Source organism: Pipra filicauda, unplaced genomic scaffold, assembly GCF_003945595.2.
Source record: "Pipra filicauda isolate LSUMZ 115617 unplaced genomic scaffold, ASM394559v2 scaffold263_size1117673_pilon, whole genome shotgun sequence".
Taxonomy (NCBI): domain Eukaryota; kingdom Metazoa; phylum Chordata; class Aves; order Passeriformes; family Pipridae; genus Pipra; species Pipra filicauda.
Window position 1 is genome coordinate 362,427 of NW_024104380.1, and position 22,612 is coordinate 385,038.

The following is a 22,612-nucleotide window of genomic DNA, read 5'->3' on the forward strand; positions in this document are numbered from 1 at the left end:
CAGAGTATACACGTGCAAAGGGGGGAACACAATGGGTTTTATGCAGAGGTCTGCTGAGATCAGGATGTAGATTCTCTGACTCAGGCAGGGCATGTGATAACATCATGTAAGGAGTCTTTTTACATCCCGTTGAAGAAGGCAGGAAGAGCCCACAGAGATGAAGTCTGTGAAAAGGGGTTTTTCCATCTTCTGTTCCCCATGGCCTTCTGCAGAGACCATTCAAATTTCTGTCTGCAGATACCATATTTTGGAACTCAACAGGGAACAATTATTAATCTTGGGAAACAGTTTGCACGTGGTGTCTGTTGTCAAGTGCTCCTACCCTGAGAAAAGGACTATCCTGGTCCTTAAGTTAGTCCAAGCTCTCCCTCCCAGCAGCATCTTTCTCAAGGGAGGTCAGAAAGTGGTGTTCTAGTACAGGCTTTGCTGCCTGTGAAGGGGAAACCTTCTCACAGCTTGGGCTGAGCACTGGGACTCCACCAGCACTGCAGGGGCACATCTGGGAGTGTGTCATGCCATCATCACCTGCAGGTCGAACCTTTTCGTTTTTCAAAGACAAAATAAGTGAAGGGAATAAGGAAATATGATTGAACTCCATAGGGATGTCAGCACAGGTCACACGTGGCAAGGGGAAGAGGTAAAGCAGAGTCATGGCTGTACCTTGGTCACTCTGTTATGGGGAGGGAAAGTTGGGTTTCTTTCTGTTTGGGGTGACACCGCAGCAAGGTTTCGTTTCAAAGGCAGTGACTACGTGCTGAGAAGCTGAAAATCCCAGGAACAGACCCTTGAGCTGCTGGCAGTGCCTCAGAGCACCCACACCCACCCACGTCGTGGAACCAAAGGGGGAAAACCGGAATCTCTGCGCTTGAGAGACTTGGTGGGGAAGGAGAATCTTCACTTTCCCAAATATTTTTTTGAGAAGGAGAGCAATGGTTTCCTCTGATTTGATTTAATAGTCAAACACTACTGAAAGACATTAAAGACTGGGGGAAGCTTTCATTTCTTCCTTCAGAAGTGCCAGTCTAGCACTTGATTTCACTCTTTTTGGTGTCATTTCAGTGGGTTCCTTGACTAATGTCATCCCTTTGAGTGAGTGCACTCAGTCCAGTACATTGCTCTGTGTAGGAACCTTATCTGTATGCAGTTTAAATCACTTCATAATGAAAAAGCATCTCCTGAGGCCAAATTTAATCAGCACAAACTGTGATTTAATAAAGACACAAACAAAAATATTAAAAGGAGAAACATAATGTAAATCCAACAATAGGTCAGTGCAAAAAAATTTGCATCTTCCTTGCATAATAACAAAGTGAAAACCCGCTGCAACAAACTGCAAATGAAGGTTATCTTAAGTAAATAAGAATTTCCATCTTAAAAGACCAAGGTATGACACGTGCACACAAAAGCATGAAGTCTTGAATAAACTGTTGGTATTTGAATTTTTGAAAAGTCTGGATGCTTAATATTACCATCTAATTTACAGTGAAGGGGGTGGTTCTACCAATAGTCCAGCCAGATATTTAAAGGATCTTATTCTGGTAACAGAAGCTGACAATAAATACAGACAAAACTCCTTAATAATTTTGAAAAAGATTAATAAATTATTTTAATATATAAAAAACTCTCTTTCTGAAAGAAAAGTCATTCTTGGCAGCCTTATGTTTGAAGCATGTCTTTGTCTCCACAAAGGTTATTTTTTTTAAGGAACATACTCTGAATCTAATGCAGACTTAGAAGGAGTTCATCACTAGAGGCAGTGAACAGCCCCATCAAACAGAAGAGCTTCAGAAAGAATTCTGCTTTTTAAAACCAGATTTTTATTTTGGAATTTCCCCCAGAATGCACCACAGGCAGCTATGACAGGAGGAAGAGCCAGGAATTTACATTTTCTCATTTTTCTCTTCATTTTGAATTTCACAGAGCAAAAATTTCACATGCCCTAGAAGGGCAACAGGGCCTGAATACTCTAAAAACACGTCAGAGAAGGGACTTGTATCTTAGTGTTCCCTTCAGTCCATGTGCAGAAAAACATTTAAAATGGATGACTTTTTTACAGCATCTGTAACACGGTCCAGAAGAATGTTGAGGCCTTGAAACCTGTTTCCTTCAGAATGTTTCAGAACAAAATACATAAAAAATAAAAAGGATAGTGCAGATTAATCCCATTCCCTCAGGATGTAACCCAGGATTAGTTCCTTACATCCCAGAGCTGGTTATCAGCTACTGTAGATTGCTTTGCTGTGAGTGTAATTGATTCACAGGCACAAAATTAGTAAGGAATAAAACCTTCCACCAGGGTTCAAGATGTGAAAATTTCACAGTGCATCACGCAGAGAGTTTTCTTCTCAAAGCACATTTGTGGCATTGGATGTAAGAGAAAAAAAAAAATCTAATTATCCATCACTTAACAAGCTGCTGGAATGAGAGCGAGCAGTGAGTCTGGATGAAAATTGTTATGGAAAGGGGGTGTAAGGCAGCAAAAGCTCCTCTGGTGTAGATGATGCTTCTGAACAAGAGGTGCTGAAAAACCAATATTTTGTCTGGTTTTTGAACATCTTTTAATAAAGTACAAAGGGCCATTGAGATGTTTCTAAACAAAAATCGTTCCAGGAAAGAACAAAGAAATAATAATAATAGATTGTGTTATTATAGTATATTTAATAATAATTATTGTTAATGTTCCAATTAAGAAACTTCATTTGGGAGTTAAAAATGGATTTCCAAGTTTCAGTGTAAAGGAATGCCCCTGGCTTGGATCTGCCAGCCCAGGTGCACATCTGAAAGTCGTGTGCCACGGAAGAGGGAGGTGATAAGATGAAAGTGTGTGACATAAATGAAGGTCAGTTTGGCAGTGGTTGCTTTACTGACACGAATAATAAGTCAGCATCTGTTCTCAGAGGAAATCAAATGATCTGCTTTGAGGTGATACCTTTAATTGGATTGGGGATTAGAGTTATTTAAAACTAACGTGACACACATAAAAATATGATCCGGAGCCCTGCAAATAACAGGGCTGATAACAGTGAGGAGATAAACTCTTGGGGGTGTGTGTGTTTTCACACGTGGTTTAGGAGCTGTGTGTACATGGGGCAGCTGCTCTTGGCCTCTGTCCTTGTAGGAAATTTCTCTCAAGGAGATTTGGTTTCCTGGTGTTGCAGCACTTTACTACGGCACTCAAAGAGGCTGTTCTTGACCACCTGCTACACGTGAAAATGTTTCCAGCCTCCCCACCATGTCACTTTTGATGTTTCTGATGAATAGCAACGTTAGAATGAAGTAATTTCAGCACATCAGAAAGTGCTGTGAAATGAGGAGGCACTTTATATTAATGTCACAGGGCAGGAGCATTCCTGCTCCCGTGCTCTGGAAACACCATCTGTGCAATATGTGGAATTAAGTCACGTTTCCACGCCCAGGTTTTGCCCTTTTAAACTATAAAATACTTACCAGTGCAACTGTCCCCTGAGAGCAGTGCTGCAGCAATTGTGGTTTACATTTTGTCCCAGGATGCTCAAAAGAGAAAATCATCTCGGTAGGAATCATCTGACAGGAAAGAAGTTCTACAGGTATAGTCTGATCTGATGTGATATTGATTCAATACTGCAGGGTGCTGTATTACAGCTTGTTCCAAGGCTTGCAACACTAAAATCTCATTTCTGAATCTCCAAACACTAGTGCAGTGGCAAACAGTCTGTCCTGTAAAAGGACAAAACGTTGGCACAGCAGATGGGACTCGCCTTGCCCACGCATTTCATATCACTGCTGGATATTTGGGCATTTTGAAGGACACAGTGCATAGAGGTGCAACAGCAGAACAGGGCTCAAGGAAGTAATTTCATGACTTTCTTGTGGGCTTGTTTCTAAGAGTAACAGGGTTATAAGAAGGGAAATCACATATTCTGTTGAAAAGCGAATTTCCTCTGTACAGTCCAGTTCTGAGAAGCAGAAAGTTGGGCTTTGTTCCCCCTTCTCCCTCGTGAAACAGTATCTGGAGTATCCATTTATTTCATATCTGCTGTACTACTACTGTAACTAATTCACTACCACTGCAGATCGCCTCTGTTCCTTCCACAACAGGAGGTTGTTTCCAACCCAAATGTCTAAACTGTCTTTTTTTTTTTTTTTCCCCAGACAAATTTTGTACCGGAGTCTGAAAATTTGAAGAAAATTAAACAGAAGGAGCTTAAAATAATATTTTATTTTGTAGATATGTGGCATAAAAAAAAAAAAAAAAAAAAAAAAAAAAAAAAAAAAAGCCTGGGTTAAGAAAAAGAATTTCAGCTATAAAGTATTCAGCACATTTAATCCCCAGTGTAGATCCACAGTACTGAAGGTCTTACTTTTAGCCTTTGCTGTGACCAAAGTGCTGCAAAAGACTTTCCCTCAGGCCAAATTTAAAGATATCTTAATCACCTATCCACATGAATCATTTGCAGAGCCAGCACCAGAGCCAGCACTGCGGTGACTCACAAGGCTTGGAAGTCTACGCTTTAAAATAATTACTTGACACGTGGATAGATCCTGGCACACATTTCTGGGCTTGGCAGCTTCTGTTTGCTCCTGGCCTGATGACCATCTGTCTGTGCAGTCCTGCCATGTGACAGGATGGCCATGAGCCCCTCCAGACAGCACCACCTTGGAGCTTTGTGACCACGGACACCACAGACGCAGCTGGAGGTCAGGCAGGGACACCACAGGGACATCCTGGATCTTGGAGCACCCTGGGCTTCAAGGCTGTTACCACATCCAGAAAGCTGGGGTGTCTCCCAGGTTCCACCAGCATTATTTGAACAGACAGATTAGAAAATGTACCACAAGGGCACATCTTTTCTCATCTCTGAGTTATTAAATAAGACATGTATGGACTCAGAAAGGATGGGCTTTGTCTCCAGCATCAGGAATCCTCTGTGGAGTCCCCCAAGTCCCTCAGCCTGTGCCCAGCAAGAGCCTGACTGTATCCCATCCCTCTTGCTCTCTTTCTTCCCTTGTGTTCCTTCAGAGTGTGAGTATCTGTGCAGCTCCTGTCCCAGCTGTGACAGAAACACTTCTCTGGGCTGTGCTGTTCCAAGGAAAACCCTGTGCCCTCTGTGGGATCGTGGGATTGATGCACAGCACAGGAAAGCTCTGCCACGAGGGCGGAGTGAGAGGAGAGATGAAGCCCAGGTTGCTCCAAGCCCCTTCCAACACAACTATAAACAACAGATATTTTTGTATCTGAAAAGATATTCCAAGTGTTTAATAAGAAACAGATTCTCAGATCTTAATCTGGGTCGTATCTCTGTGGCAGTTGGACTTGATGATCAGAGAGGTCTCTTCTAACCTTTACAGTTCTCTGATTCTTTGAATTTTGGAGTTAGAAAACTTTCAAGAGTAGGTTCTGCTGTCCTTCTTTGGGTGGACCGAGTTGCTTGTACCTGCAACAGGATCAGTTCCTTTCAGACTAAGCAAAAAAGAGAGTAGAAAATCTGTGTGACACAAGTTGTCCCTTAGAAATGTTAATTGTCAGTGCGATCATTAACTGTGATGGGTGTTTGCAGTATCTAAAAACTCATTGTCATATTGATATGTAAACTTTATCATATGTTTATATGGTCCTGGAAAGGAAAAAAAAATAAATCCTTGGGACGTTCCATAAATTGTTATTGTAGCAAATTCCCCCCAGATATTTCTCAAGGTTTTTATTCTTTTGGAGAAGTGCCATAAATATACCACAGAAAATGAACATAAAGCACCATGTTATCAGTAACATCCTTTATAAAAATGAAATTTTCAAGCATTTTTTTAGGCAGAAAACAGGAAAGCTTCAGGTTGAGAGAATGCAAATGAAGTTTTATTGAACCAACAAGTGAAGGTCAGGACCTTAAAGCAACATTTGAAATGAAAACAAGATTGCCTTGCTATCAAGCTTCCTTCCTCCACATTCACATCCTGACCAGGATTTTGGAATTAAACAGTTATGTCCATATTCTACAACTGCACAGCCAACAATGACGAGGAGAAAATCAATGTCTAAGACATCAGAGTGCCTTTGCTTCAACCCACACTTTGCTGAGGGAATGGCAGGAAGGGTTTTTTCACAGGAAGGTGTCAGAATTCACATGAAGGAATCAGAGAAATCCCATCCTGGGATCCCATGGGATCTACCCCGTGTGGCTGACTCAGAATTTATCACCTGTTTACTCCTTTTTTGGGCTCTGAGACACATTATCGAGATACAATCAATACAATAGTTTAAAATGGACATCCCCAGATCATTAAAAAAACCCTTAAGTAGGAGATGATAGAGCACAGCTGCAGAAGGAATTAATTCCAATTAATTTGTAAGGAATTTATCCTGGTCAGAATATTATCAGGGTTCTAGAAACCCATCTCTGAAACGATAGATGATGATAAGTATAAAATAAAGGACTTATATATTGCAAGGAGCAGAAGTAATAAAATTTGTTGGCACTCCAGACAAAAGGTGACACTTGCTAATTTTCTAATATAGTTATATTTTATTACCTTTAATGACTGACTTCTCTCAACTGTCAAGATATTACAGTAAGAAGATGAATCAAACCAAAAAAAACCTTCTCTGAAGTCCACCCAGAATCACCTTCTCTTTGCTTACTTTGCAATAATAAATTATTTGTTTAAAACTCAAGAAATCACAAATGTAATTACAATCTCTACTGAAAGGAAAGCTTTTTGCCCCATTGTGAAGCTGCTGCCATATGTACCCTAAAATTTATTTTCTCCAGGTTTTTGTTATAAAACAAAACCGAAGTTTCTACTTCAATTCTTTTTATTTTCCTCTCTGGCTTTTTGGGCATTCAAATTCTTAGATAATTAGTTCCTGTCCTACCCATAGGACAGGAATAACTTCAACATACCTTCAAACCTGTCCTGTTACATAAAAGTACAGCCAACTTAAGGATTTGTAGCATTAATTAAAATTAATATACACAAAAATATACACAAAAAAGTGTGTTTTCAAAAAAGAAATTTGGAATGAAATTAACTTTTTGAAATGCATTTCCCTCTAAAAAGCAATTGGGAATCTCTCTCCACATTGCATAAACTCTGTTCATCATATTTCCAAAGACTCCCCTTCCTTATTTCAAACAATGATATTTTCAATAGAATCTGAACTCAGGATTTTTATCTTTAACATTTATTAGTTTGTAGTGGGTTTGTTGTTTTTTTTTAATCTTCCAAATTAAAGAAACTGCTCCTTGTTAGTTGAGAGGAAATCCTGACAAGCTCTTTAAAGTGACCACAGAAGAACCCAAAGGCACCCTGCCCTTGAAATTGTGCCTCTATTGTTCCACGGATTTTTGAACAAAGCTGCCTTAATTTTGGAAAAGCCCGGGCCCAGTAAGTGATGATTTCTGCGATGTGAGCTGATGGCTCACCATCTGCGGAGATGCTTCAGGATCTGCAGCAGCACCACCGGGCTGGGAGGGCTATAAATACAAAGCAGGCAGGTGGCAAATGTGCCCGGGGATGGGCAGGGCACCGGGCAGGGCACGGAACGGAACGGAACGGAGCTGCTGACGGGGCTGCCCCACCGCGCTGCACTTCAGCCAGCTCTGAGCACAGCCCAGGGCAGCAAATCCCCAGCCAGCAGGAGACTTTGTGTTCCATCAGCTCAGCCCTCCGTGCGCCGCAGAACGCTCGAGCAGCAGTTTTATCTCGCTGAGCCCAGCCCGCGGTTTAATGAGTCTTGCCACTGCTATGAGGTTGTTCGACGTTAAGTGATTTTTTTATTTCTTCTGCTGGCCATCTGCTGCATCTGCCAACTGCTCCTCTCTGTGCAGCCACGTTCGGGTATCACATCGACTGTGGCACAGCAAACGCTTCGCTCGTGGATTGAGAGACGAGCAAAAAGTTCCTAAAAGCCACGATCCTCAGCTCTGAATGGCAGAAGCAGAGGAACGAGTTTGCAGCCGTGAATATTTAGAGGAAGTCTGTACAGAATAACTGCATCTGGGCTTCCAAGCCTTGCTGCAACTTTGGGTTGGATTAACTTCAAAGACAAAAATAGCCCCTCTGTCCAGGAAAGGCAGAATTTCTCTGTGCTTGAACAGAGGTTAGTGTCCTGACACTGAGGAGGGGAGCTTTGTAAAGAGGGTTTCTGCAGGAGGCACCTGTGAATCTTGGCAAGTGATGACTCCAGAGCCTGTTCCTTTTTGGTTTTTTTGTGCTGTTGTTGTTGTTTTTTTTTTTTTTTTCTGAATAGCAGGCAGTCATCTGGTTATAGAGCTCTATAGACAAATTCAGCTGAATGGTGCCATGCAGTTGTGAAATCCATGACACTGCAAGTCTCATAGTCTATGGGATCACAGATCTCACACAAGCTTTCAAATCTAATTTACGGAAAAAACCCTCTTTTAATCTATTTCACCTTTGAAGTTTGCAAGAGCGTTCACCACATCCTTGATACCCTGTGTTTGATGGTGATAGTGAAATGGAACTCTTATTCTATGGCTGTGAAATTCACAATGTTTTTATTTAATTCCCACTTTAAACGTCTATCCCTCGTAGTAAACATAACTAGAAATTCCTTGCAATGTTTGCAGATCATCAGCCCTAATCATAGGTATAAAAAAATAAAACTCTGCAGACACAAAATCGTATTCACGTGTTCACTGAAATTTAATGAATAAAATTAAGGAGAGCATTTGCAGCACTCTCTCTCCAACAAAACTGTACAATTTTCCTTTAAAATTCTCAAGGAAAAACTTCTTGAGCACACAAGTTAAAATTCACAAAAGTTTGCCTCTTAAAAAAAAAAAACAACAAAAAAAAACCCAAAGGAAATTATTTCCTAAATCCATCCCCACGAATTTTATAAAACTGCCCTGGTGTGGTTTCTGCTTTTACACTTGAATAAGCTTTGTTTTAGCAGGTACATTGCAGATTGATCCCTCTGAGTCAGAGAACTTCCCATACTTTGGAAGAAAGGGCTGTGTTTTGGAATTCCAGAATGGTTTGGGTTGGAAGGGACCTTCAAGCCCATCCAGTGCCACCCCCTGCCATGGGCAGGGACACCTTCCACTAGCCCAGGTTGCTCCAAGCCCCGTCCAACCTGGCCTTGGACACTTCCAGGGATCCAGGGGCAGCCACAGCTTCATTTCTTTATTGGCAATATCAGTCTAGCACGGATTCATTCCTTTAAACCCCAGATAATCCAGTCTTTTCTGCCCCCAGTGGTGTAGGTTTACCACGTGCTGATTTTGGGCTTGGTACCCTCATGGGAAAGTACAGATCCTAAATCAGTTCAGATGATCTGTAATGAAACAAAATAATTGACCTATGTGTGGTTTTGTTTTTGTGTTTGGTTTTTTGTTTTGTTTGTTTTTTCTGTGGTTAACACTCTATGTTCAGGTCTGGGAGCTGGCACACTGCTCGGGTTTCATTTGCTTGCCCAGATTTCCAGGCTGTTCTGTGAATGTTGTTGACATCAGAAGGTGCTGAATTAACATCTCCACTGGAGGAAGGGAAAAGATTGAGTGCTTAATTTCTTGAGAAGATAGCTTTTAAAATGCAGTTAAGGTGTGCAACTGCCAGCACTGAGGCACCTGAATGGCAGCAACACTTTGCATACTTTTAAAGCTGTAAAGTAAAACTGAGTGTGATTAATGGGATGGCTTTGCACATAACAGCACAGCTGGGGATTATGTTATTTTATATTCATCTTCCAAACTCCCATAAAAGTAGATTGTTGTAGCATAGCACTTGTGAATAGTTACGTGATGACTGGAGTTCTCACAAAGGAAATGCACTGCAGAGGAACTCAGCCTTCCTCTGTGGAATTCACCCTTCGAGGGTGAATATAAACAGCTGGAAGGTTGTCTAGGGAACATTGGGGTCATCATAAAAGTATTGGAAGAGGTGTAAATATTTGGCTGAGCGTGGGAATATGCGAACAGGGCATCTGCTGAACTTCTGTGGCCCGGGGGGACTGTGGAGAGGTGAAGGTCCTGCCTGGGGTGGGGGTACCAGCATCACACTCTTCACAGCTGGACATGAGACACAAAGCCACGGTGAGGGTGTGCAGAAGGTGCCTCTGTACTTTTAAGGAACATATCTGAGCCTGAAGACACGCCCAGGGTGTCTGTGGGACTGGATATCCACTGATATCATGGCATGAGAATAAGAGTCCTCCTTTAAAATGACTATTTAATTAAAATGCCTTTCAATAAAAAAAAAAAAATCAATTTTTCCTTGATTCATAGTCTTTTTTTCAAAGATCCTGTTATTTGTGACCAGTTGAGTCACAGGAAGAGAAATTTCTCATCACTTAAGTTCTTTGCCATTCCTCTTTACTCTTATTTGTGAGACAGTATAAGGTTACCAATAATTAAATAGTAATACTTTAATTTCATTTATTTATTTATTTAATATTAATACTTTAATTTCATTAATTTAATTTCCATAGCTAAAAGGATTCAGGCTGATTGTGCAGCAGCAATTGTATCGATCTGCACAACAGCTCACTCTCAGCCTGGCAGGTATCAAACAGATACAAAGAATATTAACAACAAGCAATTTAAAAATGTCTAAATTTCCTTTACACAAAATTTATTGAGCAGGACTTTAATTTTTTTTAAAAAAACTTATTTTTAGTAAAAGAATAGTACTCATCAAATCCACATTTCTGGATGTTAAGGACCAAACCAGTCATGGGCTCAGATATGACTTTCCTGTACTAATTTTTAATTTGTCATGGATATGTTACAGGCACTTTAAGTGAATGAATAAGAGAAAATGTTAAATGCATTTTAAACCCCCTACTTTTCTACGAAAAATCTCCTTTTTGCAGCTGTTTGTTTGTAAGCATATGGTATTGCACACCTTTCCCAGGGAATGAGGGTGTGCTTAACTAAAGCTAAACACTGAAAACTGCTGTTATTTTCCACATATTATTGCAGTGCCACTTCTGTGCTCCTAAATTTCTTAAAAGGATGGATCCTGCTTAAAGAGAAACTTAAGTTTAATAAGAAATACTTGGCAGGTCAGAAGGAGATGAATAATAATTGGTGATATATAGCTTTTCCTGACAACAAGAAGAAATAGTGCAGATATACAAACCTTAACATTGGAATGATAAATAATGTAAATGCATATTAACAAATTGAGATCTACAGTTAAAACTATATGCTCTTATTCCTTATGCTTTAAAAAAATACATCACAATAATAGTTGAATTGGGGGTTTTCAGGAACCTTTGTGATTTTTTAAGCAGTTGTTGCAGAAAAAAGAAAAATCAAGGAGGTGTAAGTTTGACAAGCAGTTATGTGGAGATTTAAGAGTAAAGGTAAAGAGAAAGAGCAAATGTACCTTCACACGGGTATGGAGTAATTGTGTCAGTGCTACAGCAAAATTCCTCTTGTCTCTACAAATTCTTGGATATTGAATGGAATGATCCATCAAAAACAGACACACAGTTAATAGGGAATGCAAAAGATCAGTTGAATAGAAAACCCCCAAGCTTTAAAAATCATCACATCTCAAAAAAAGCCACCCCAAACTGTAAGTCTGAAGAAATAGATGAAACTGGGAAACCAGCAAAGTCCCTCACAATGTAGATGATGTAGGAGCAGAATCTTAGTCATCTTCTTTAATATTTGTAAATCAAACCATCAGGGGAGGCTTTGCCAAGTCAAAAATGGAAGAATCATTTTGCCTGTCTATAGTAAGTTCTCTAAAGTAACAAACACAAATCCCTTCTATATACCTAGTGATCTGGTGGAAAATTGCAAATTTAGTGGCAGATGGCAGGAAATGGAATTTGCTGTCTTATCAGGACAATAAAGCTGAAAATAGTTGGGGTAAACTTGTTACAAAGAAAAAAAAAGTTGCAAAAGAAAATAGGACAGATCCTCTAGTTCACATTTATAGATTCTATTGAGGACAATCTGTTTTTAATTGGAGAGGGCTCCCTGAGCCTGAAAATGTAGTGTCTGAAAGAGCATTTGCAGATTATTGTCATGCTGAACACGAGTGCTGCTCATGCACTAAATTAGATTCACTGCTCAGAGACTCCACAGCTCTGGTAGCAAAGGAGGAGAATCATGAGCAGTGTCTGGAACAGCATCTCCACAAATCACTCACCTTGCAGTGGAGCCTGAGGAGAGAAGCTGCTGGTTTGTCCAGCTGAGCTCAGTCACTGCTGCTCAGGGGCTCCGAAAACTCCCCCCTCAGGTGACTGACCTGCTCAACGTGGCTCAGCACGGGCTGGAAGGGCCTGAAATCCTCTCTCAGGTGGAGTGAGACATGAGGAATTCATGAACCATTCTCAGTGCCAGTGAACTGGCTGCAGGGAAAGAGGAATAAATAAATGATGACTCCCAGTATATGCAACAATACAGGGACAGCCCAGTTTTAGGGGCCACCCCAAATGTTTGCGCTTCTAAACGTTGCACGGTTTCTCCTCTCTTTGGTTTGGGTGTTGCTGTTTCAAAGTTGGTATTTGATGAGGAAAGGGAAGGGGAGGAAAGATGCAGTGGTAGCTCTGAGTTCACTGTGATGTGACCTCATATGACCCTGAGAAGGAGCTTTGGGTCTCTGTCCTGGGCAGAGTGTCCTTGGGGGGCAGAAAGTCCCATCCATCAATCATTTCTGAGGAGTAGCTCTGCTCAAGGAGGAAAAGAATTGTAGCTGTGTCCAATGTCTGAACCAGTCACTGACAAAAGAAAAAAAAAGTCGTCTTTTATCCATCCCTTTCTATGTGATGTGAGGGCAACAAGCTGCTTCCACTCCCCTCCCAAATAAGGAGCTACTCCATAATTGCTCTGAGTCTAAAACTTGAATAGGTTATCTCTCAGCACAATATTTTCCTCAGTATTTGCCAAGTTTCCCTAGAAAAAGCTTGTAGACCATCTTTTATGCATTAGTAATAAATCTCCCAGTGACATTTAGAGGAAAACCTGGTCACTGTTATGTACAAGGTGTTCATAATTAGCACTTTGTTTATAAAAGTTATTGTCACTCTGTGCTCCGAAGGGATCATACATAAATAAAAAATAAAGAAATACATAGGAAACAAACAAACAAAGAGAAATTAAAATTAGCCAAGGAGAAAATAAAAGAATGCTTTCCAATACTAAAAAGAAGGTAATTTTCCTGCAGAGCAGCAGAGAGTTGAGAAAGGTTATTTTTCTTTTTTTGATGCAAAAATGCTTTTGTGTTTTTGGTCATGTGTTCTTCACCTTGTGTCCATTTCACCTGAAGTCCAGTGCTCTTATTCTGCTCCTAATTCCTAATCTGAAATTCCCTGATTCCAAATTGTGAGTGCTTTAGCAAAGGACACGGGAATCAGCTCTCAGAATTCAGCCACTCTCCTGCTTTGTGCCTTCTGTTCCTGCACATGAGAACTACCCTTGACTCCAGGATTACCTGGAGGAAAAGCACCTGGATTTGAGGGTGGGAGATTGTCTTGGCAGTGCAGGTGTTGCTTTTGAACTCCCTCTAATGGGTTTATGTTTTACGTGCTGAGCAGCATTAGCTGAATGCAAGCTGGCTAAAAACCACAGTTGTGATTTTCATGGTTCACAATGTAAGAGACAAAAAATATAAACGATGTTAAACAGTTCAAAGTGTAAAAGGTCTATAAAACAACCTCCTCAACACCCGTGCTCAGCTTCAGCAGAAAATTTGAAGTAGAAAGGATCAGTGAAACTGCAGATCAGGAGGTAGGAAAGCAATGACCCCCTTGGCAAGGCAGTTCTCCAATAGCAACCCTGTCCTCCTCTCTTTATAATAGCTATTTTTACCCTGATATCATCTTCAACTAGAAGTTGGGAAATTCTTTCTATCCTCAACCTGCAGGATTTTGCAGGATGCACTGAGGATTATGCCGTGGCACTTCAAGTTTTCTTCCCCAGGCTCAATCATTTCGTGCTGGGAAACGAAATGGTCTTTGAATACCCAACAAACCTTTATTTCTGGAGCCGAGGGTACAGATATTTCATTTGGAGTTCAAGTACCCGTATGTGGACAGGGTGTCTATGCAGCAATTCAGTCCTGTGAGACAAAATAATAATTGAATATTGTTCCCGTAGAAACTGAAAACAGCCAGTGGAAACTGCTATAGAGTATTAAAAGAATTCAGTCAAGTTATATTTGAGTAAATAAGGAACACTGGCAATATACTACAGGTTACAGGACAGGTGGTGCTCTTAAAATTACTTTTAAAATTACATCCTAGAGCTGCAACTTCTGTGGTTTCTCCCAGGGTCACAGATTGGTATTAAGTAAGTGATTGATCATGAATGCTCTCAAGTTAAAGGGGTGTTTTCTACCAATGCCATCATTTTTCTTCGAGCAAGTCCATGGTGAGGTAAATTAAATAGATTAAGGGAGCAATAAGCATTCAGCTGACAGTAATGTTTGACAGAGCTATGTTGCAATAAGCAGCAGTGATTGTAAAACTCCTGCCAGATATAAAGCCAAAGTTAATTTGCTTTCCTTATATCCCAGACAGTTTGGGTTTTTGAGGGATGAGTGTTTGGCTGTTAAGAGTTAAGTTCAAAATTTAAGAGACGAGAAATATTTGGGCAGGGTCAGTTTAACTTTATTGTAATGTCAATTCTGACTGTCTCGTGTGAATTTGGACTCCTCAGCCCATTTGCCAGCAGAGATTGATTGTGGGGCAGAGGTGAAGTGACAAACCAGTTCCTTTTGCTGTCCCTCAGCAGCACCACCAGTGGCAGCAGCCAGGGAGGAGGGGAAAGGCTTTAATGCCTTGAATCCACGTGCCCTGGCAGGCAGGCTGAAAGAGATCCCCCCAACATCTGCCTGCCCCGTAAATGCTCCTTTAATAGAAATGCTAAGTCACCTCATCCATCAAAATCCATGTGAAAGATCCCTTCCAAGGCCATGGGTATGGATTGTGTGCTGGACAAACAGGAGGCATCATGGATGGTGTGTTTGCCTGAGGGCATGAGTGCTGTTTTTGTGGCTATTTCTTATTATTCAGTGCTATTCACTGGGCACAGTAGGAAACCCTCTGCAGGACAGAGGGAATATTAAAGCTCCAGACTTGTATTTTAGCTGGTGGCTCTGCAGTTACCTCCTTCAGTCCTCCTCCTCATCCCACAGCTCCAAAACCTCTGTGAGCACATCCTACAGCCTGTTTCTATTTCTATTTCTATTATTTCTATTTCTATTTCTATTTCTATTTCTATTTCTATTTCTATTTCTATTTCTATTTCTATTTCTATTTCTATTTCTATTTCTATTTCTATTTCTATTTCTATTTCTATTTCTATATTTCTATTTCTATTTCTATTTCTATATTTCTATTTCTGCTTCCATTTCTATTTCTTTTGTCTGGTTTGCACTTAGATTGGAAACTCTTCAAGGCAAAGACTCTTGTGGCAGATTGGCTTTTCCGTAAGGATCCTGACTTCAGGCTTTTGTTTGTTGGTGCTTTTATTATAAATACAATAGAAGGTGCAATATCATTTGTGGAGTGTTGAGAAAAAATGGATGGAATCCTCTTGGATTTTGGTAGTGCTGTTACCCTGGTAATTAAACAGTTAAAAACTATCACTGTGACATTCCTCATGTTTCATGACCTCATTCACAATCTTCCAATCTTCCTTTTTGAGCTTCATGAGTTTAAAATGAAAAGATACTGAACTACAAGCGTAGAATTCTGTACAAGGTGGCAAAGGAATCGAGCTCTTTGCTCTCATTTCTCTTTCCCCAGGGGAAAAAAAAAAATCAGTTTTATCTCACTTTCTCATTCCTTTCCGTTAATTAGTATCATCATCATTCCCCTAATCAAATCATGACCTTTGTTCCCTTGGTTCAGTTACAGCTCCTGAGGCTGGGTTTGGGAGGACTTGTTTTTTCAGGGGAATTTCATAGTTTGTTTTTATATTTTTTTTTTTATATTTTTTATATTTTTTTATATTTTCCCCACATGCCCAGGGTATTAGGGAGGAGTGTGTGCTTGTACCTATATATATATATACATATATATATATATAATATATATACATATGTATATATATATATAAATTATTAGAGCCCTTGTTCATGATAGATTTCCTCCAGAGCCTTTGGTATCCCACTGTGCCTATGATCAAAGATTCTTCAAATAATTATTTTGGAAATGCTAATTATGTCTTAAACATATGCTGTTGTAGGCTCTGAAACGTTGTATGTCACTTGTCAGAAGAATATATTCTCTAACAGATCTTTTTTTTTCTTCTTCAAGGAAATCTTGTCTACTCCAATCCACTTTTGCTTATTAATGTTAACTTTTAAGAATTCTTTGTGAAAGACAGGGTCCTTAATTTAATTACTTCCAGTAGCAGCCTGTTACTTTTACTAAGGAAGAATTTAAAGGGGACTAAAATGTTTAAGAGTTTGATTTCGGGTTTGGTTTGATTTTTTTCAGTTTTGTTTTGTTTTGTTTGTTTGTATGTTGTTTTTTTTGTTGTTGGTTTTTTTTTGTTTTTGTTTTTGTTTTTGTTTTTTTTTTTTAAATAATTCTCCCTTAAATAAAAATTGCAAGGTATTAGGGAAGCTGTTCTGCTTGGGGAGATTTTCTTTCCACCCTTTAATATTATGGCCTATAAAAACAAGTAATACCAAGCAGAGGATCATCTCATCAGAATGAGGTTAACTAGATAAAGAGCATATCAGAAATAACAGGTTATTTCTTTGCAATAAGAGTTGTCAGTGCTTCAGGGTAGGATTTTTAGCTGATATATAATATGTATCAATGTACATATTCCAAAATAAATCTGTCCAGCCTCCCAAGGCAGGACTTTTCTTCCTCACTGTTTTATCTCTACTAATTTTATGCAGATCAACATGTAGAAAATGGTTCTTTTTCTGACCCAGTATCAGCCTTTCTATCACCTTCTATGTTGCATTTCAGGCTGAGGGTTTGATTGTTTAAGGAAGACAAAATGTCCAAAGAGATGCAATCACTTGATATTTGTTAAAAGCATCATTTTGTTCAGCCTGGAGAAGAGGATTCAGGGTGACCTTCCAAGACCTCAAGGGAACTTACAGGAAAGATGGAAGGAGACTATTTACAAGGGCCTGGAGTGACAGGACAAGGGGAAAAACGGTTTAGATATGAGATATTAGGAAGATTTAGATATTAGGAAGGAATTGTTGGCTGGGAGGGTGGGGAGGCCCTGGCCCAGGTTGCCCAGAGAAGCTGTGGCTGCCCCTGGATCCCTGGAAGTGTCCAGGGCCAGGCTGGACGAGGCTTGGATAGTGGAAGGTGTCTCTGCCCGTGGCAGGGGCTGGGACTAGATGGGCTTTAAGTTCCCTTCCAACCCAAACCAGGCTGGGATTCTCTGATCACTTGCTGGTCTTCTGTACAGTTGGTAGTTTTACCCTGATTCCTAGAAGAAGACTGCATTCACATAAAGACCATTATCAAATTTAGTAGCAATTACTGCTCCTGTTTTGAATCAGAGCACAGAAACCAAGTACTTGGAGCCTAATTTGTCCTTCCCGGGAGATGATCCCACAAGATCAAGAGTAGGACATTTTAGAGAAGCCTGTGAGTGCATTTGGTGTTGATGTTGCTGTCTTACAGATTTATATTAGACTTGGCCTCCAAAGGAGGGGAAAATAGGTGATGGGTATTTTACTGCCCATCCACTTCTTGTTAAATTGTCTTCATTTTTTCACTTAGCATCTGCCTTGCTGAGTACTCATCATCTGCTCCTGAGCCAGCTGATGTACAGCAGATGTTAAGCACTTAGTGAGGCAGAGAAGGAGGTAAAAGTGTCATATCATGATTAAATAGTTGCTACAGCTATTATATAGGGTGACCATACTGCTCTGCTCTTACATTTAAAGTCACAGTGTGCTGAGCAGGAGGAAGCACATGTTTTGGATCAAGCCTGCGACTGCTACTGGAAAAATATATATTTTTTTTAAAGTAAAGTTTTTTCGTGATTTAAAAAAAAAAAAAGAGGACAAATATTTTAAATATGATTTAGAATTAACATTTATGTTTCTCACTAAGGTGTTTCTTGAAAGAAACTTGGTGATTGTTGATAATTCCATAGGAGGGACATGTTCATCCACACAGGAGACGTGGTTTGTGGGACTGGGAACTCCTTGCAGTCAAGGAGGAGATTGAGAGCCCAGAATAAAGGAGAGCCAGTTTAGGGGGCTTAACTAAAGGACAGCAGTGTGTGGTTTGTGTGGGGTATCTGGCTCAGTGCTCATGAGTCAGAGCAGTGTCTTGATCACTTATTTCCTATAAAGGCAGCATGTTTTGAACTAACAGGACAATCAATATTCATGTTTTCATAGAAACTCCACCTGGACTTTGCGTGTTTTTTGTAAATTTGTGCTGGTTTTGAAGGGTTGATTTCAATGACTCAATTTTAATAAACAAAAGAGATAGGATAAAAAAGCTTTTGGGTCAGGATCAGAACAGCTTTGACTGGAACCAGCTGGAACTGGATGGACTCAGCTGTGTCTGGGATGGGGCAGCCCCTGGCTTCTCCTCACAGAGAACATCACTGTGACAAAACCTTCCCAGTGACACCCCACACACCCCAATAAATCGATATTCAAATATTCACTCATAAAATCTCTTCAGTTGTTTGTCCTCCACTGAGATGAACTCAAACCCACAGCTGTAAGCTCAGAGTTGGTCTGTGTAAATTGAGGCTTTCTGGAAACGTGTTCCATGGATTTCTGTTCCCAGCAGAGGTGGAAGAGGATGCTAAAATTCATGGTTACAAATCCCATTGATATCAGCTGCTGAACATGCTCAGCCTCGATAGAGGAGTCCTGTGGTACCACCTGGGTGTAACAATACAGGCAGAAAACTTGGAGATTAAAATGCAAATTACATAGTCTTGCCCTCTGCCCAGTTATCTGTCCAATGTCATAAATCAGAAGGTAACAACTTTATGAAGGCTATTGTGAAGCAAATGGCATAACCAAAGATTTACAGGAAAGCAAATAAAGCAGAGTTTTCTATCTTACATCCAGCAGCTTTTGGGACTCAGCATCAATTCTTTAATAAGCACAGAGGGCCATAAAGAGTTAGGGAGGAGCTGTAATGAGAGATTTTTGAAAGGTGAGTTTTCCCTCCTTAGGACAAGAATCTTCTCTGTTTTGGTTGCTGGGGGGCCATGGCAGTGAGAGCTCATCCCACCATCCCAGGTCACAGCACCCCTGGGAGCTCTGGGACAGCTCAGGAGGGGCAGGTCACTGTAAAAACAATCCAGAGCTTCCCATTCCACCTGGGAGAGCACGAGCTTCGAGTCTGCTCAGTTTTGGAATAACTTTTAGGTTGCAACATTGACCTTTCTTGTAGAATTGTGATTTTTAATCAGGAAATGAAGGGATAAACTCGCCAAAACCCTTTTGGCTGATTCTGACTTTCAAACAAGCACAAAGAGGAATAGTGGTAAGGCACTCAAGTCCTGGATGTTAATATATGTACTTATGCTTCTAGAAAACACCTAGTGACTACATGCATATAAAACCCAACCCTAAACAACCAAGGTTCCAAATCAAAAAAAAAAAAAAAAAAAAAGGAGGAAAAAAAAAGAATAAAAAAGTCACCAGACTATAAGTCTGACAATTGATGTAATTTTATTGAACTTCATTTTCATATTTCTAGAGAATTACTAGAGAATCAGACTTTGAGATGCCATAGATGTTTAGTTTTATCATTGATTTGAAAGTTAGGAAAAAAGAACAACAAAAAAAAAGAAGCATCTCTCCTTGAGACAAATTCAGATGTGACTTAAAAAGTAAGTCAGCAGTAAATGAGACTCTTGCCTTTTCTCACTGAAACAATGCAATGAAAAGGGAAGAAACTGTACAACCATCATCATTCATGTGGCAACAATAGATCTGACTGCAGCAGACAAAACAAGTTCTTTAAAGTGTGCATTGCTGGGAATAATAAGAACTGAAAAATACAAAGAAAGAAGATAATTTTTCTGACTATTTCCATGTAACTCTGCTGTTCCCATTGTCTTTCTTCTAGTGACTCTGTCTCATCAGCCTGAACCGTTGGTTTCAGTCTGTTTTCCCAGTGGGATGTAGGACATTAACTGTTTCTTCTGGTGAAACCAAAATGAAATGCCAAGAAGAACATGAAAGTGATATTTTAATTTTGTCTCCAAAGATGCAAAATAAACACAACATGTTCATTCTTGTCTTCCTGCAGAGACATTGTAGTGCTGGAAGTTATCAGAAGAATTAAGGCTGAATTTGTCTGGGAGGGGTGCAGGGTCCTATTTGCTATTCCAAGGAAGCATTTTGGCTCGCTGTCTATGAATCAGTGCAGCTCCAGCCAGTACCCAAAAAAACCTTCAAAATAAAATGGAGGGACAGCACAGTTATAGACACTTAGATACAGACAAAACACCTTGTGTCCCAAATGGAATGGGGAAAAATCATCTCAGCTGGGCAGGATTTCAAGAAGTTAATGTGAAGACAATTACAGAAAAATGGCTCTTCGTCAGTCCTCTTTGACAGAGGTACAGAGACAGAAAATACACCAACCAACTGTTTCTGTCGTGCCTGTGAGTTTGTAAGGAAACTTTTCCTTTGTGATTTTGCATTGTTAAGAGGCAATTTATCCATGCGTTTATGTGACAGCAGATGCTGTCATCTGCCTATGGTGCCTTAATCTGATACTAAAAACAGCTTTATTTTTCTCTTTCTGATCAGCTCTAACAGAGTTGTGTTTGTCGTGTGCGGGTCTCTCTTTGTGTTAAACGGGCTCTTTTCCCGTTGCAGGTCTTCCAACTATTGGCTCAACCGCATCCAGTCCTTCCTCTACTGCAACGAGAACGGGCTCCTGGGAAGCTTTTCCGAGGAGACCCACACGTGCACGTGCCCCAACGACCAGGTGGCCTGCCAGGGGTTCCTGCCCTGCACGGTGGGGGACGGCCCCGCGTGCCTGAGCTGCGCCCCCGACAACCGCACCCGCTGCGGGAGCTGCAACGCCGGCTACATGCTGAGCCAGGGGCTGTGCAAGCCCGAGGTGGCCGACTCCACCGAGCACTACATCGGCTTCGAGACCGACCTGCAGGACCTGGAGATGAAGTATTTGCTGCAGAAGACGGACAGGAGGATCGAGGTCCACGCCATCTTCATCAGCAACGACATGCGCCTCAACAGCTGGTTCGACCCCTCGTGGCGCAAGAGGATGCTCCTCACCCTGAAGAGCAACAAGTACAAGTCCAGCCTGGTGCACATGATACTGGGCCTCTCCCTGCAGATTTGCCTGACTAAAAACAGCACCTTAGAGCCCGTCCTCGCTGTTTATGTCAACCCTTTTGGAGGCAGCCACTCTGAGAGCTGGTTTATGCCTGTGAACGAAAATAATTTCCCAGACTGGGAGCGGACTAAGCTGGACCTACCCCTGCAGTGTTATAACTGGACGCTGACTCTGGGCAACAAGTGGAAGACATTTTTTGAAACTGTGCACATCTATCTGAGGAGTCGAATAAAGTCAAACGGTCCAAACGGCAATGAGAGCATCTACTACGAACCCCTGGAATTTATCGATCCCTCCAGAAATCTGGGCTACATGAAAATCAATAACATCCAAGTGTTTGGCTACAGCATGCACTTCGACCCAGAGGCAATTCGAGACTTGATTTTGCAGCTGGACTACCCCTACACTCAGGGCTCACAGGACTCGGCACTTTTGCAGTTGTTGGAGATCCGGGACCGTGTAAATAAACTCTCTCCCCCCGGCCAACGTCGCCTGGACCTCTTCTCTTGCTTGCTCCGTCATAGACTCAAGCTGTCGACCAGCGAGGTGGTGAGGATCCAATCTGCTTTGCAGGCCTTTAATGCCAAATTGCCAAACACAGTGGATTATGACACAACCAAATTATGTAGTTAACCATAAATGTGAAGCACAACACAAAACCTTGAAGGAGTTTTTACAGTGCTTTTGTGGAACAGTTTATGTTTGGAAGAGTACATTTAAATTGTCTTTTCAATATCTGTCTTATATCAGTCAATACTGTTGGATGGCAATTTACACACATGAACTTGCTGACAATGAATATATTATACCTGCAGTTTTGGTTTATGAATGAAATAAATACTGACACCAGTCTAGAAGACGTTCTACTTTTTACAATAAATTTCATTTGTAATTTTATATGTTCCGTGGCAATGCTTTTGTGCATTACATCCTCTAGAGGGAACATAGAAGGATACCAATAAAATTTTGTAGCTGAACAGTTATTACAAAGAAACGCTGTGGGATTCTTCTTTCTTACACAAAAGTTGTAACGTTGATACACTTTTGTGTGGGTTGAACCCAGGAGGGGGAGGTAAAGACAAGAGAGTGACTCCAGATTTTAACAGGAACTGCAGGAAAGTCAAAGCCATAGAATATTTTATTTTTAGAACGTGCATCTGCAAAAAGAATTAAGCACATGCATATGTTGGCTCCTCCAAATTCACACACTATAATATTCAGAATTATCTCCTTTGAACTATTTACCTAAATACAATCCATGCTGTTTAGATCCAAATTCATTTTAAACATTTCCCTGACAATGCAACTGTTTAGTAGGTGGATATATTTTTTCCCACTGGTACAGATATACTTTCACTGCAACATTTTTCAGTTTTAAAAAAT

The 22,612-nt window shown here is 40.6% G+C and overlaps 1 protein-coding gene across 2 annotated transcripts in view; it reads left to right on the top strand.

Annotated features, from left to right (window-relative positions):
* Window positions 1-22,212, top strand: part of LOC113983912 (BMP/retinoic acid-inducible neural-specific protein 3) — a 166,384-nt gene extending 144,172 nt beyond the window's left edge. For both annotated transcript variants that reach the window (XM_027713513.2, XM_027713514.2), the window contains exon 8: window positions 20,746-22,212. In XM_027713513.2, coding sequence (XP_027569314.1) covers window positions 20,746-21,862 — 1,117 coding nt within the window. In that variant the 3' untranslated portion in view covers window positions 21,863-22,212. The remainder of the gene's footprint in view (window positions 1-20,745) is intronic.
* Window positions 22,213-22,612: the final 400 nt, after the last annotated feature.